The sequence below is a fragment of the Protopterus annectens genome, chromosome 4.part1 (assembly GCF_019279795.1).
Source record: "Protopterus annectens isolate FY-2018-M chromosome 4.part1, PAN1.0, whole genome shotgun sequence".
NCBI lineage: Eukaryota > Metazoa > Chordata > Ceratodontiformes > Protopteridae > Protopterus > Protopterus annectens.
The window spans coordinates 289,143,178-289,160,735 of record NC_056734.1 but is presented as its reverse complement, the minus strand read 5'-3'; the positions used below and the strand labels follow the sequence as shown (position 1 = coordinate 289,160,735).

The 17,558-nt window shown below is 40.3% G+C and overlaps 1 protein-coding gene across 4 annotated transcripts in view; it reads right to left on the bottom strand.

The window, feature by feature from the left end:
• The window catches only part of NLGN1 (neuroligin 1), a 2,101,123-nt gene that overhangs the window by 1,267,354 nt on the left and 816,211 nt on the right, over positions 1-17,558 (bottom strand). For 3 of the 4 annotated variants that reach the window (XM_044070136.1, XM_044070138.1, XM_044070137.1), the window contains one exon: positions 141-200. The exons of the other annotated variant lie outside the window; for it this stretch is intronic. In XM_044070136.1, the coding sequence (XP_043926071.1) occupies positions 141-200 (60 nt within the window). The remainder of the gene's footprint in view (positions 1-140; positions 201-17,558) is intronic. 4 annotated transcript variants of the gene reach the window in all.

Here is a 17,558-nt window from a genome sequence, read left to right as displayed (position 1 = left end):
GGAAACAACAAGCAAGAAGACAAAAGCACATCAAAAAATAGGAATAAAACGTGTCACTTCAAAAATGGACAAAAAAGGTAAGAAGAAAAAACGTTTTCAAGGGGTCCTAGTCATGCAAATCAGTTTGGCATCAAAAATACCTTCATCTTCGTCACCGTCATTATCACCTAAATCATCAGCTTGTTTCTTTGTTAGGGGACCTAGGATTGAAAATGAAGAAAAAGGAGGAAAAAGAGAATTCAAGAATATACACGACTGAAGGAAAAAAAAAAACATCAAGAATAAATATTGAAATCATGAATGTGTAGGAAAAAAACTAACTGCACAGTTAGCAGAAAGAAAAAGTGGAACTATGAAAATACATCAAGTAGGTCCCCCAAAAAGGCCAAAAAATGTGTACAAAACTGTTGCATTGTAGGTTATCAGCATACCTACCATATAAAAACAGGAACAGTTTAATTAAGTACCATTTTAAAAGAAGAAAAAAAAAACACAACAAAATAAAAAAGAAAGAAAAAAGGAAAAAAAAATGACCACATTATCTGGGGCAAATATAATATAAATAAGAAGACTGATGATTATTGAAATTCTAGTGTCATATTGGTATAACTGAATAAAAAACACTAAAAATGTCACAACAACATCCACATTATTTGTGGAACATATATATACATAACAAGCAACCTGAAACAATATATATAAAATTAAGAGAACACAACAGTACAGAGAATGCAAGTGACATATTCTTATATGAAACATAGCTTTGCATCACACCCAAGTAACATTTGACTACCTACTGTTATATCACTTTCCTGCTAAGTGTCTACAACTAACACAAATAAACTAGTCTAATGTGACTTCACATTCTTCAGTGTAAACAAAAGAAAATGCATAGCAGTTGTGTATGCTTTGCAAAGAAAATATTGAAATAGTTTAGTTATGCATATAAGATAAATGCTGTATTAGTATGAAGTGTATACTTTATGTAAGTAATGTTAAAAAATAAATATAACAGAAGGAAAGTCAAGGGTTATGATGGGTGTTTTCATTCTCACCCACTCAAATGGAAGTAAAGTATTACATGAGGTATAACCATGAAATATAATGGAACTAGATAAGCATAAGAAGCACATTCTAGTCATATTCACAATGCAGCCTGCATGCAATAACAGATGAATGCTGTCACTATAACAATAGTAACAATCAAGCACAATGATCCAAAAGTGTGCATACTCCTTCTGTAAGCAGCAATGTGCCCATGTGTAAAATTAACACAAAACCTTAAAAGATAGGGGAATGTACCAACGTAATAAAGCGACAGTTCAAGCAAGATCATGGTTTAGTTATACAACAATGTACATATTAGAACCCTCTGACACATTTGTTTCTTCATCTTTTTTCATGTTTACGTCACTGTAATTCTTATAAACTGCAATTTCAAATGACAACATTTTAAATAAAAAAATATTTGCAAACAGACTCCATATTATTTACTTTATAGCATTAAGTAAACGATTAACATTTTAGGGAACCTAAGAGAGCTTCCAATTTAGAAGCAAATGTAGTATATATAGTATAAAGTCTATTTGTAGACACTGATTTATAATGTGCAGACCTGACCTTGAATTCTGTTGCCACAACCTGCATACTGTAAAGAGAATATACATTAGTTTATGACCAGCTGCCCCTAAATTGAAAGAAAAATTGCTCACATAATAGTTTAGCCTTGATAGCAGCAGCTATTCTAGTGAACCTGATTTTAATGTAAAGTCAAACCGTTCAGTGTCTTTCTAGCAGCTATCCTGTTTTCTTAGGTTTCTAATATGCCGCTCTTCTCTTTTCAGCTCAACTCATACATTCATGTACATTTTTGGTAAATGGAAAAAGAAAGTAATCAGAAATACGGTCCTCTTTTGAAATACTGTAGACTGCTTCATGTTCAGTACTGATAGCAGCATAACTTGTATTCAAAGAAATGTGCAAACGTCACTTATTTCTGAAAGATTTGCAGTGAGTAGGAGATAAAACACACCGTGCTGATTTTTAGATTCTAGTGAGTCTGTTTTTATACAGGTATATGCCTTCCTAAAATTATTTTCTATTCAATGTGAGTGCTTCTTTTATTGCCTATTGCTTTGTATTTTCTTTTGTACTGGCACATAATGATTCATTCATCAGAAACTGCTTGATATAATGAAACTCAGGACAACTTAGGACTCTATATACAATTCATATATTCATGCCAGGAATAAAGTGTTTTTTCTTTTTCCTTTTTTCAGTACAATGGTTTATATGCCTATATGGCTACATTTACCTTCTCAGATTTTTAAGCATCTTTGTTGCATCATCAGATTTTAAGTTGCACTAAGTTCACAAATATTAATAGAAAACAAGCCATAACAGCATTTTCTAATATTCACATCATGCACATACATATATGTTTCTTTCTCAGACACTTGTGCTGCATTTACTTACTGCATTTCAAGTGAATCTCAGATGACTCAGCATAACAACACAGTGACTGAATCAGTACAATATGTATTGTCACACATTTGTTTGTTGATCACAAAAGACATCAACACATTCATTATGGTTCATTCTACACCACAAAACATAAGGGTAGAATAGGTTTTGTATGCACTAACTTACAATCCCTCCCTTCCTGCTCACCAAACAAAAACAGGACCAAATCTCCTTCACTAGATGACCGGTGTACAGCTAATGCCTTTTGGTAGTACTTTGTTACTTTGTGACTGACTTTTAGGTGAATCTTTTGGACAATTTCAAGGCCGCGTGGCACAGAACAGTGAAGGCAAACCTGACATGATGTTATTGTAGTACATTACCTGTAAATGCAGGAACACCTGCTTCATCCTGCAAATTTTCTACCCTATGAAATATACTAAATCAGAGAATATTTCTTAATAGGCTAGCTAAGAAATGATTTGGTAATGGTCCTGTTCTAATCAATTTAACACAACATTTGAGCCATTTAAAAAAAAAAATCTTGCAAAAACCAATGAAACTAAGGGCCATGGCAAGCAACTAAAAATGGATTCACCAGTTCTACATTAATGAAAGAAGCCTTCTGGGCCTCCTGCTTAAGCCTTTTTTTCTAGATCACTATCTTCACTCAATTACAGACATAATTATATTTATTTATTTCAGTTTGATAACCGGGGAACTCCACTGGGCCACGAAGAGCCTGTTTTCAGTGGAGGCCTGGAAAGAAAAGCTCCAAAGAACAGTTACAGAGAAGCAATATATATAATCAGTTTTGTCAGAGAAAAGTACAGTTTTGTACCTACCATAAATGTAGATGTTCGAGTGTATACCCTGCTGCAGTCATCACACTTGGGTTATCCTGCCATCAGGCGGTCCCGCAGTCGGACCGAATTCCAAAGTCTTGGCGTCGGTTGCTGTCACTTCTTCCCTTACGTCAGAGTGCCAGGTGTATATCAAAGGCATCCGACGCCATTTTCGTCAGTTTTTCTTGCCCCAGATGTCAATTACCCCTAATTGGTAGGCAAAATATATATATATATATATATATATATATATATATATATATATATATATATGCATATAGTTATATGAAAAAATGAAACAAAACCCTTAGGCACAAGCAAATACACCACAGAGGTAGTAAAGAATAGAGTGGAAGAGATAAGTTCAGCTAGTTCAGAGGGGATGGAGGGAGGGTATCCTGGACTGCAGCAGGGTATACACTCGAACATCTACATTTATGGTAGGTACAAACCTGTACTATGTTCATTGTGGTACCCTGCTGCAGTCATCACACTTGGGTAGAATACCAAAGCTAAGGATGGGAGGTGGAGTCAAACAGGGTTAGAGGAGGCTAGAAGGCCCTGCAAAACTGCAGTGGCGAAGCCAGCTCTAGTCTTAGAGTAAAGTGGTAAGTGGTAATGTTTGGTGCGGGTGTGTACTGAACTCCAAGTTGCAGCTTCCAGAATATCCTTGGTTGGCACCCCCCTGAGGAAGGCTGTAGATGTAGCTGCTGCCCTGGTAGAGTGGGGCCTTACGGTAGCAGGAACTGGTTTTCCATGGTGGGTGTAGCAAAAACGTATGCAATGTCCTATCCATTTGGAAATGGTCTGTTTTGAGATAGCCTTTCCTTGTGATGCTGTAGCATAGGATACAAAAAGCTGGTCAGATTTTCTGAAAACCTTAGTTTTATCCAAGTAGTAACATAGCTGCCTGTAAATGTCCAAGGAATGCAGGAGTCTTTCCCCTTTGTTCTGTGGATTTGAAAAGAAGGTGGGTAAATGAATGGTTTGATTTAGAGCCACACTGGATACCACCTTAGGCATAAAGAAGGGGTTAGTTCATAGAGAAACTCTGTCTTGATGAAAAATGAGGAAAGGCTCCACTGCCATTAGTGCCTGAAGCTCCGAAACTCTTCTAGCTGAAGTGATTGCTAGCAGCAGGGCAGTCTTCCATGATATAAACTTTAAATCAGCCTAGAAAACTGGCTCAAAAGGAGGTAGCGTGAGTTTTTCCAGAACAATGTTGAGGTCCCAAGTAGGTGTTGGCGCTCTCCTGGGAGGCCTAATGTTTTTGGCCCTTCTGAGAAACTGCCTCAGGAGTGGATCTGAAAATAAGGGAGGATCCGTGTTGTACTGAGCAGAAATAGCTGAGGCGTGGATTTTAATAGATGAAAAAGAAAGCCCTTTGTGTAACATCTCAGTTAGAATCTGAGGTATGTCAGGCTGAAGGATATTTTGGACTTTAGCTTGGTTCCCGGTGCAAAACCTTTTCCATTTGTCTGAGTAGGCTTTCCTGGTGCTGGGCCTCCTGGCCTCAAAAATAACTTCCATAACAGCTTGTGGGAGGGGAGCTGGCTGATTGATTAGGTGATTTGCCATGCAGCCAAGTTTAAGGTTTTGAGCTGACTGTGTAGAATCTGATTGTCTTGCTGTGTGAGCAGGTGGGTAATTTGTGGTAGAATTCATGGTGGGCCCTGGGCCATATTCCTTAATAGTGGGTACCAGTGCTGGCGTGACCAGTCTGGGGCAATGAGTGTCATTTGGGGTCTCTCCATCCTGACTTTCAGTAGCACCTTTGTGAGAAGGGGTAGTGGAGAAAAGGCATATACTGTTAGCATTTTCCAACTGAATGAGAGTGCGTCCACTTTCCAAGCTTGACGGTGAAAAGTCCTTGTGCAAAACTTTGTTATCTGATAGTTTTGAGGGCTGGCAAACAGGTCTATGTCTGGGAACCCCCATTTTTGAGTTATCATTGTGAATACTTGTGGATCCAGTTTCCACTCGTGGGGATCCATGATGTTTCTGCTTAGGTCATCTGCCAATGTGTTCTTTTTTCCTGGCAGGAATTGAGCTTGTAATTGAACTTGGTAAGCCAGTGCTGTGTTCCACAAGGACACTGCTTGCCTGCATAGAGGGTAGGAGTGTGTATCCCCTTGTTTGTTTATGTACCACATTACTGTGGTGTTGTCTGTCCTTATGATAAGCTGTCCTGGATGTAAGAGGTCCTTGAAGGCTGTCAGAGCATTTTGTACAGCTAGCATTTCTTTTTGATTGATGTGCAGATTCGTTTGATCTGCTGTCCATATGCCTTGAACGCACCGTCCTGCCATGTGTGCCCCCCAGGCATAGTCCGATGCATCTGTTGTCATAGTTTGCCTGGCTGGGGGTAGGGTGAAAGGCTGACCCTTGTTGAGGTGACATGCCTGTGGCCACCATAGAAACCCCTGTTGAAGGCAGGGAATGAGATTTATCATTGTTTCCAAGCTGTGGCTGTGTTGAGTCCATACGCTTTTTAGGTACCATTGTAATTTCCTCATATGCAGTTTTGCAAATGGTATTAGTAGTATGCAAGATGCCATGAAGCCCAAGGCCTGCAGAATTTTTCTTGCAAGGAGCTGGGTCTTTGTTGCCATTGTTCTGAAGTATTGAGTTAATTGTAGTTGTTTGTCTGGCGTCAGATAAGCAATCTGGGCCATTGTATTCAAGCTGGCACCCTGGAATGTCATATTTTGTAAGGGCACTAGTTTTGATTTCTTTTCGTTTACTGTGTACCCTAGGCAACTTAGAAGATGTTTTACAAAAGCCAGGTGTTGTAAGAGAATGTCCTTGCTTTCTGCTTTGATGAGACAGTCGTCCAGGTATGGGTATATTTGAATTCCTCTTTGTCTGCAGTATGCAATTACTGGTGCCAGGCATTTTGTGAAGACCCTGGGCACAGCAGATAAGCCAAAGGGCAGTGCAGAGAATTGGTAATGGGTTGAACCTGCAATGAAACGGAGGTATCTTCTGCAACTTTGTCTGATAGGGACATGCAGGTATGCCTCCTTGAGGTCCAACGTTACTAGCCAAGCTTTCTTGCCCAACATGGGAAGAAGCTGCTGTAGTGTTAGCATCTTGAATTTGGGTACTTGCAAGAAGGTGTTTAAAATTGAAAGGTCCAGAATAGGTCTCCAAGCATTGTCCTTTCTGGGGACTAGAAAGAGCCTTGAGTAAAATCCTTGGCCTTGCTCCTGTGTAGGTACCAGTTGAATGGCTCTCATGTCCATGGGAGCTGTAATTTGTTTTTGTGCCTCTGCCCATTGATTTTGTGGCAGGTTTGGCATTCCTGTTGTCCTTGGCAAGGTGTGGAAATGAAATCTGTATCCATGTGAGATAATGTCTAGGACCCATTTGTTCTTTGTGACGATGCACCAGTTGTCTGCAAAAAGTGTTAATTTTCCTCCCAAGGGAGCTGCCAAGAGAGTTTTGCTTGGCAGTTTGAGGTTTAAGTCAGTGTGTTTGCCTTCTAGTGGTTTGGGACCTGTCTTCTCCTCCCTTCTGTGTTGTAGTGCCCCATTGGCGAGGTTTGTAAGGGATTTGTGCTTGTCCTCTGCCCCTTGGGCACCTGTATTTACCCCTCTGTCATTTGTCAGAAGCTGGAAAGGACCAATTTTTTGTTGGCCAATTTCTGCTGAAGCGTGGGGCTGTACCTGTAAGAAATCTTTGACCATCTGCATAGATTTTGCCTTATCCTCCATTTTCTTTAAAACCTCCTCTGCTTTAACCTAAAATAAGACATCCTGCTGTAAGGGTGCATTCAGTAACTTTGCTTTAACATGGTCAGGCAGAGATTGTTCCTTTAACCAAGCATGACTACGTATAACAGACCCAGTAATAGCTGCTCTAGAGGAAGCTTCCAAGGCATCAAAACCACATTGTAAAGTATGTTTGCCCACCTGTTCAGCTGCATGTAACAGATCTTCCATTTCCTTGAATTCAGACTGTTGAGGGTGCATGCCCATCTTTTGTTTTATTTGAGACATTAGGAATTGCTGGTATTTAAGCATGTGAAATTGACAATTTAGTGCTCTCATAGCTAGAGTAGTTGAGGTGTAAACCTTCTTCCCCACCTATCTAGTGCTCTGGAGTCCCTTTCTGAGGGTACAGGATTTTTTGCCATAGAAGCCTTAGCCCCTTTGGGACCCTGGGAGATTGTCTCTGGATCAGCAGCAGGGCTGTTGTAAAGGAATTTGTGTGAGTCAGGCACTCTATAGTATCTATCTGGTTTGGCTGGAGTAGGAGGCAGAGAATCTGGATTTAGACTAGATTCTAAGAAGACATCATCCACAATGTCCAAAACTGGGTGGATAGCAAGTGGACTGTGCTGGGGGAGTAAAAGAAACTCTCTGAGCCTTTTCTTTGAGTCAGAGTAGTCCTGACCTTCCCAGTGGAAATGTTCCCTTATGGTGTGTAAGGTTTCCCCAAAGGAATAATCTTCAGGGGAAGAAGCTGAGGGAATGGTGTCTTCAGCATCAGAATCTTCATAAGGGGGAAAGGAGTAATCCTGTTCCTCAGAGGAGCCTGAGGAAACAGACACTTGATCAGAGGAGGCATAATCCTCCTCTTGTCTAGGCCTTTTGTCGGGGGGGACCCCTGATCAAAGAAATCAAATCTTCAGCCATTTTAAGCATCTGTTTCTTAGGCATAGGACCTTGACCTGGAGACTGAAGTGTAGGCTTGTTTGGCTTTAGAGGAGTCTTAAGCTTAGCATAAGATTTTATGGTGAGGATAGTCGGTCTGAAGACACCTTCAGAAACCGAAGGTGTTTCTACAGCACCGGCTTCCCCTACTGCAATGTCGTTGGTAGGGTCTAAGGAAAAAGGCTGAGTTGGCCTAGAACTCTCTGCTGGGGGATCCAATGCGGCCTGGGTATCCAATTCAGTGGTAGCCAGGGGCTGCGTAGGCACCTCACTGAAAACTGGAGAACCGGCGACTGGCCCAGCCGAGGCCTCAGAGTCTGGCTTGGATCTAGGCTGCCTGTCTTTATCCTTGCGTTTTTTATGCACGCCGGTAGTCAGTTGCTCCAACGGTATAGTGTAATTAAATTTTCTACCAAAGTAGTGTGCGAAATCAAAGCGTCGCTTTATAGTTCGCTTATTGAACCTAGCACAAAACCGACAACCAGTGACGTTGTGGTCTGGGCCTAGGCAAGGTATACAAAAAGAATGAAAGTCCTTATGAGGTATTTGCTTCCCACAAGAAATGCAATTGTTAACTTTTTCTGACATCGGACTGAGGCAAGAAAAGGTTTCCCAATGGGGGTACTTAGCTTTGAAGACTTCAGACTGAAACTCGATTCGAAAATCTCAGGTGTCGGCCGACCGGCACTTGCGAACTGCTTCTGCTTTGGGCACTGCGCGGCAAGAAAGACTGAGGAAAATGGCGTCGGATGCCTCTGATATACCCTTGGCGCTCTGACATCAGGGAAGAAGCGACAGCAACCGACGCTGGACCAAGACTTTGGAATTCGGGCCGACTGCGGGACCACCTGACGGCAGGATAACCCAAGTGTGATGACTGCAGCAGGGTACCACAATGAACATATACAGTGTGCAATACAATAAAATAGATGTAACATACAGAGAAATACAGCATATAGTACAATAAATTCACAGAGAAATAGAGCATATAATATAATAAAATGAATGTGATAAAAATGTTGATAAAGGCAAATAAGAATACATGTGAAAAAAAAAAAAAATATATATATATATATATATATATATATATATTTTTTTTTTTTTTTTGCAAGTTAGGACAAGAGTTTGAATAAGAGAGAGGAGTGGGTGCAGTAGGTGATTAGGGTATAATGGGGTGACTGTAGTAGTAGTAGCAGGAGGGTGGACAGGTTAATGGCTAGAGGGGTAATTTAAGTTAGGGAGTGGGATGGGCATATCCATTTAGTAGTAAGATAGGAGAACAGGAGAGATTTAAATTTGGTGAGGTCAGGGTATTGCAAGGAGTGGGAGGGAGAGAGTTCCATAGTTTAGTAATGGAGCAGGAAAGTAGGAAGTGGCCAGGGAGTTGAGAGGGATTGTAAATTTGTAGGAGGTTTTGTTTTTCTGATCTGAGTGAGCAGATAGGGATGTAGGGGCTTAGTGCAGTAGAGAGAAACGGCAGCAGGTAGGTTTGTGAATGAGCTTGTTGGCATTAGTGAGTTTAAACAAGGTCAGGTAATTGGGAGTTCAAGCCACTGTAGAGTATGGAGAGAGTGGCAGTGGTGGGAGGAGTTTTTTGAGTTGGTAGCAAATTTGCTCATTTTATTAGAGAAAGAATCGTGTTTGTGTTGTACACCGAGGTGGAGATTGTTTAGCGGGGGGTGGGGGGTGCCATACATAAGAGAGGGGAGAAGGTAGGAGGAAGCTAGAGTTTTTCTAGTGAAAGGGGACAGGTAGTGGTTGTGCCTGTTTAGAAGTCCTAGTTTTTGGTGTTTTTTATGGTGAATTGACTATGGGTATCAAATTTTAGATGCTTGTCAATGATGACACCAAGGTGTCTGCTATTAGAAACAATTTTGATTAGGAGGTTATCATTGCTGAATATAGAGAGTTTTTGTCGATTGGGGAGTTTCTTGAAGGGGAAAAGATCATCAGTTTAGTTTTATTAGCATTAAGGTCAAGATGGTTATTTATCATAGAGTATTCTGTTTTAGAAAAGGCTGACTGACTTTTTAGAAGTAGGTCGGAGGGGGTGTAAGCAGTGCAGATGATAGCTGAGTCATCTGCATATTGAATTACTGATGAGTCAGTGATAGCATGGTGAAAGTTGTTAATAAATTTATTGAAGAGCAGTGATCCTAGAACTGAATCTTGTGGGACCCCGGTGGGGGTGTGTAGAAAGGGGGAGTTTGAGAATTTCCATTGAATGGCTTGTTGCAATTCAGAGAGATAGCTTGGGAACCAGGCTAAGGTGGAGGTGGAGAGGTTGAGAGACAAGAGTTGAGTTAAGAGTAAAGGGTGAGAGACTGTGTTGAAAGCATTGGATAGGTCCAGGAACAAGAATGCTAGAAGTTTACCAGAGTCATGAGCTTGATTTATGGTTTCAAGAAAGGATAGGAGGGCAGTCATGGTACTATGGCCAGGGTGGAAGCCATGTTGAGTAGGGGTAAGAACGTTATTTTGAGTAAGATATGACATGAATTGAGTATAAAAACATTTCTCCAGGATTTTAGATAGAGGGGAAAGGATAGCTATGGGTCTGAAATTGGAGGCATCTATGTTTTTGCCACCTTTGTGTAGTGGAATGATGTATGCATGGCGCCAGATGGATGGGACATATGCTTCTTGGCTGGATCTGTTGATTAAGATGGAAATGGGAAGGGCTATACTGTCAGCAAATGATTTTAGGAAGGTTGCTGGGAGATTGTCAGGAGTGTTCCGGCAAGGTTTTAGCTGGAGGAGGAGTATTTTTATAGTACATGTGGGAATGGGTTCAAGGTTGAAGGGGGGGTGTAAATGGTTGATGGGGTTGGGGGAAGCTAAAGGAGTTGATGTTGGGGGGTAGGAAAAGAGGAGGGCAGTTTGGCTATGCAATCTATGAAGAAGGAATTAAATTGAGTGGCAGTGTCCAGGTCAGTAAGGTTTAGGTTTGGGCAGGGGTTCTCTTTGTTACCAGGGTAGAGGAGATTGTGGCCCAGGACTTTCTAGGGTTGTTTGAGTGGGTGGTTTGAAGCTTGAAGTAGTATAATTTACAATCTCTGCTTATACTTTTTTATAGAGTTACGAAGTTGTTTGATCTGTAGAAGGTAGTTGGGCAGTTTGTTTTTTTGCTAGAGTTTCCAGGTTTTATCTCTTTGTAGCATGGTAGGTTTGGTTTCTTTGTAGAGTCAGGGGAGGCATTAGTTTTGATTTATTTGGTTCTTATAGGGGCATGGGTGTTTATGAATGTGTCATTGAAGTAGGTAGTGGTACTTTCAAGGGGCAGTCAGTAACTTTTATACATTCAGAGAAAGTTTGAGGGTTGAAATGGGAGAGATTGCATGTGCGTATGTAGTGATGTTGCTGCTGGAGAGGGCAGGGGTAATGGTCAGAAAAAGCTGGAAGGTGGTCGCTGAGGAGGTCTGGAAGGATTCCTGAGTTTGAGATAAGGTTGGGATGGGATGTAAGGATCCAGTCAATGATGGTGCCGGAGGACCTATCTTTGTTTGGCCTGGCAGGGGAATTTATAAGCTGGCTAAAACTGAAAAGATTGATTGATTGAGATGGGGCTAGTGAATTTATTGAGGCCCATTTTATGTTAGTGTCACCTAGGATGTAGGTTTAATTTTTTTTATTTTGGAGGAAAACCAGGAGAGGATACCTTCTAGTATTGGGATGTTCTTACACAGAGGGAATATACAGGGCAGCTATACATATTGATTTGTGATTCTTTAGTTTTAGTAGAACAGTAGTAATTTCAGCGTTGCTAAAATTAGGAATGGGATTGGTGTAAAGAGTTATGGCATAAGAGGAAAAGAAGATTATAGCTACACCTCCACCTTTTTTGTGAAGTCTATCATTACGGATTATTTGGTAGCCAGGTGGGAGGATTTTGTTGTCCTTTATGGAGGGCTTAAACCAGGTCTCTGAGATAGTGGTTATGTCAGAATGGTTATGGTAAAGCAGGCATGGAGTTCAGGGATTTTATTTCTTAGGCTTTGGGCATTGAAAGTGGCAAGACATATAGATTTAGGAGTGTGAGTGTGTGTGTATGGGGGTAGAAACTTGGAGTGTGGGCCCTGAGTTAGGGTGAATGTTACCTGAAAGTGACAGAGTAATGTTAAGGAGGATAAGTGTGAGGTGGTTTAGTGTGATTGTGAAGTATGTAGGAATGGGAGGGATTTGGTGATGTAGGATGGGCAGTATTTTCTGTTTGAATAGTAGGGTTGGGTTGAGTGGGTAGAGTTCATGAGTTATGGAGGTGAAAGATGGTGAGAAGGCAGGTTGTATGGTAGATGTGGAGTATGTCTGTGATGTAAGGTTGGGGTGAGGTAGTGGCGTGAGATTAGTGAGATAGTTAAGTGAGGCAAGAATGGTTATTAGGAGAAGGAATGGGGGAGTAGACATAGTGTAATGGTGGGTGGAGATTATGAAAGGAAGTTGTGTCAGGTGGGATTGGTAATATTTAATTGGTGATTTGGAGAGATAGGTGGGCTTTTGCTTGAAATAAATGTCAGTGAAGTGGGGGCATGTGGGAGTTGGGGGTAGGGCAGGGGAGCGTAGAGAGGGCGAACAGAGCAGGACAGAGCCAGGATTCAGAGAGCTCAAGAAAAACAATCTATCAGTTTCAACAGGTAAAAAACAATAAAAAAGCCTTCTTGTAGATGTATAATGCACTGGATTATATCGTTAGCGCTAGGAATGGTGTGATTATAGGAAGTGTTGTGGGAGTCATAAAAACAGCAATTAGGGTGCTTTCAGGTGTGCTCAGGGGTCAGAGTAGTACTACAGGCTCAGTGAGGACTGAGCACCATTTAGAATGTGCCACAGTGATACTCTAGTAGTAAACAGTAGAGTTACGGGCTAAGAGTGAAATTAAGGCAGGTAATGATGGCCACAGTGGTGCAATGGTTAGCGTTGTCGCCTCACAGCAAGAGGTTCCCTGGTTTGATCCTTGGCTGGGATGCCTTCTGTGTGGAGTCTGCATGTCCTCCCTGTGGTCGCATGGGTTTCCTTCAGCTGCTTCAGTTTCCTCCCACATCCCAAAGACATGCTGTAGGTGGATTAGACACTCTAAATTGGCCCTAGGTGTGAGTGCATGTGTGTGCCTTCTGTGGAAGATTGGGTGCCGGGCTGGCAGCTTGACACTGTAAAACTCCACTGCCAATAATGAGCAGACAGGTGATCTGCTGTGGTGAGCCCTAACCAGGAAAAGCCAAAAGAAGAAGAAGAAGTATGGTATTAGGGCACCCATGTCCAATGTGCATGCCTCAGCAGACTAGCGAGGTAAATTAAACTGAGCTATTGAAGGCTGAGTCAAACAAACAGTTTAAACAAACAGGAGCACTTCAATCAGGGTACATAAAATAGCTGTAAGGCTGGCAGGATACTTGGTGCGATGCAGGGAATGATTGTTAGTCGTTCTGGTATCACAGCTGGTTGGTAGGTAGATTTGCACTCCAGTAAGAAGAGGGGCTTAGTTGCTGAAAAAAAGAGAAAAACAAATAGACATTAGGGGCAAGCTGGTGGAGTCAGGGAAGCAGCAGGGGTTGTGGAAGGCACAGTGAGGCAGCTGTGTGGGGAAGAAAATGAGTTGAAGTGTGTGGAATAGCGCGGGAGAGGTAGAGTGGGTGCAGGGAAGGTCAGTGTAGTACTTACTAAAGTAATGTCTGGCTGCTACAGAAAGCAATGGAAAACAGCTGCATAAAATATTCCAGTATACAGTTCATGATGGTAAAATCAACTACTATTTTTAGCAAAAGGGAGAACACAATTAAACGCTACCATTCAGTTAACTATGCTATTACAAAAGTACTAAATAGGGCAGGTAAAAAACTCTACATACATAATGTATAGGCAGGTTGTAAACGTGTGTAATAACAGTTGTGCAGCTCCAGTCTAAACATTAATACTTGAAATCATCACATGCATAGCTTTATATGAACAGGAGCTCTAGAGTACAAAATGCAGACAAGACAGACCACGTGCATGGACTAAAGAACCACGAATTAAGAGAAATTCAGTCGTCCGTCAGAGGAGGCCAATAAACAGTAGAATAACAATACATAGTTCGCTCAGTATGTTTTTCTTGCAATATGACTATAACACAAGTGTGTGGCTTAGACTGACTAGCCAAAGGCAATGCCCTGCATATGGGATTAATAGTCGTATTTCGGTAAACAGAGCCCATTTATCAGAAATATGTAGGCAGAGCAGTTTCTACAGATAAAATGGACTAACTATGAGATCTAATTAAACAAGTTGCAGAAACTATAGATTACTATGAGCATTCAGTATATGTAAGAATGAGTAATGTAGTTACAACACTTGTCTGGCATGCACACAGAGCATGGAGATCCAAATACCTTGGGGACCCAGGATGGACTAATCAAAAATGATGCCTTTTCCAGGAGAAAAACCGTAGAAGAGAGACTGATTACAGCACAGCCAGGCACCAGAGATCACAAGAAAAACAATCTATCAATTTCAGCAAGTAAAAAACAAAAAAAAAAACCTTCTTGTAGTTGTATAATGCACTGGATTATATTGGAATGGTTGTGATTATAGGAAGTGGGTGGGAGTCTTAAAAACAGCAAGTAGGATGCTTTCAGGTGAGCTCAGCAGTCCGAGCAATTCTACAGTGAGGTCTGAGCGCCGTTTAGCATGCGCCGTAGGGATAGCCTAGTAGTAAACAGTAGATTTAGGGGCTAAGGGTTAAATTAAGGTAGTCAGTATGGCATTAGAGTACCCGCATCCGATGTGCACGCCTCAGCAGACAAGCAAGGTAAATTAAACTGAGCTATTGAATGGTGAGTCAAACAAATAGAGTTTAAACAAACAGGAGCACTTTGCTCGGGGTACATACAATAGTTGTAAGGCTGGCAGGATAGTCGGCGTGATGCAGGGAATGGTTGTTAGTTGTTCTGGTATCACAGCTGGTTGGTAGGTAGATTTGTACTCCAGTAAGAAACAAAATATCAGAAAATCTCAGTGCTCATTAGAAACATCCTAATTAATGGAGAACAATCAGTTCAAAACGTTAACATGACCCACCAGTTCCAATACTTTCTTCCTCCCTGTAAAATCCATTGTTACAATATGCTAAGGAAAATTCTAGGCTAGGAACTCATTCAGATTAATTCCTAAAAATAAAAATATCTGTTCACCATGACATCACATCAGTAAGTTCTGACAGCTGGATAGCTTTGATGGTGCATAGAAAGGAAGCCGTGAGTACAGCCCACACAACCCAGGATCAGTTAGAGAGTTGGGTAACTAACAAAGCTGACAGAGAAGATCATCATGCCTGCCCTGGGCAGAGTGCTCAGTATGCTCACCCTGCTTCACAGTGTAGCAATAGCATGCTGGGTTTAGGAACTACAGGAAGCTACGGTATGCAGTACAGCATGTGTTACACTTCCTGCTCCTATCTATGCCCTGCATTTCCTGTCTATCTTCCCATCCTGCTATAATGACCTCTGCTGGGAAATCACTCTTCCATTCCCTTCCATTCTGTGAGGCATGCATGTCTGGGAGTAGCACTGCAGCACTAGATAGCAACTATAGGAGCAGAACTGTATAAGCAACAGCAGCAGCCAAGCAGCAGATGGTCAGTTGTAAGCATGCTCAGTAAGACAAAAAAAAATGGAATTATGCATTTAATTTATAGTACTATGCAGATTAATTCTGCAGAAACAGGCTGCAAGATGAATAACTGTTTTAATACTGTCTTATCCAAATATTATATGCTGTATAAGGTGTATATTTATACTTCATTCAAAATGTACAGCATTAGTTATTTTGAATAGTAATGAACTACTAGCATTTTAGTTACTAATTACATTACTAGCAATTAAATTACATCTGTAAGAGCAATTAAGTTACTACAAGTAATTAAACTTTAAGATAAGGTATGATCATAGAGATCAATGTCACATCTATACTTGTGTTTATTTTTAATGGAATTGTTGCAAATGTATTTTGCTCATTATAATTTACCCAGTTACCAAATTGTTAAATGAAAGAAGATATAAGTAAATAATTCTTAATTTTACTGATATATCAGTATTTTACTGGGTAATTAAATGCTTAAGCAAGTCCCATCAAACAACAGATCTTATAAGTGAAAGCACACATTTTATCTGTGGCTTGTAACCTTGGAGTAAGCTACATTAAGCAAGATATGATGAGAAGGAAAAGTTCCTTGGGTACATATGGGGAGTGGGGGGCTTCAACCACATTGTTCAGGCCTGTATGTGTTCAATGTTATTTATTTCACAATTTTCTTTAAATGGTCTTAGCTTTAAGAATATTTGCTTAAGTGTAACATTTGCATTTTCTCTCTCTCCCTATCTCTGTCTATAAACATACATATATATATATATATATATATATATATATATATATATATATATATATATATATGGGTCCCCTTCAGATTGTCGAAACCCCATATAATCGAAAACCGGATTGTTAAGATGACAATATCGAAAACCCATTTCAGCGAACCACCGCAGCAATGAAGATCTTCACAGAGTAAGTAACCTGTTGGCCAACAAGGTGAACTTTGCCCTTTTTCCAACTGTAGTGCAACCTCGGAGTTGGTATATTTAGATAGGGGGGGTGAGGGATGGTTCAGATTAGATTTTGTTAATTTTTGGATGACTGGTTACTTACCCTGGAAAAATCTTCAATGAGGCAGTGGTTCGCTGAAATGGGTTTTTGATATTGTTGACTCGACGATCTAAAGTAAACCCATATATATATATATATATATATATATATATATATATATATATATATAGATATATATATATATATATATGTGTGTGTGTGTGTGTGTGTGTGTATATATATATATATATATATATATATATAAATATATAAAAATAAATATGTATGTATATATATATATATATATATATACACACACACACACACACACACACACACACACACACACACACACACACACACACACACACACACACACACACACACACACATGTATGTGTATATTATTATTTACCAATTTTGCTTACAATCAAGTACATCACATCACCATAAGGTTGTCAAAAATTTAAAAGACTGAAACGATATAGTCTAACTTACACTGATAGAAAAAGAGGACGGAATATAATGGAAAAGTACAAAATAAGCAATTTACTGATGACCCAAAAATGTTTTACAGAGAATTAGGAAACAAGGTAAAAGGAATTGAAAGACTGCATAAAAAAGAAGAAATAGATACATTTTGGAGAAGTAGCTATGAAGATCCTGTGGAACATAACAAACATGCTAAATGGCTAGAAGTAAAAGAAAGAATAACCAATGTACAGAATAGATATGACATGGGATGAAGTAACAGCCAGAGAGGTTGAAACAAATTTAAGAAAAGCCTCTAAGAGGAAAACCCCAGGCCCAAATACAGTACCTAACTTTTGGTTAAAAGTATTAACATATTTGCACAAAGATTTAGCCATAAGTAAGAACTATTTATTTATTCTATTTATTTTACATTTGTTAACCGGGTTAGTCCAGCTGAGCGTTTAGCTCGTTTTCAGTGGAGACCCGAGGAGAAAAGTTCCGCAGTCAG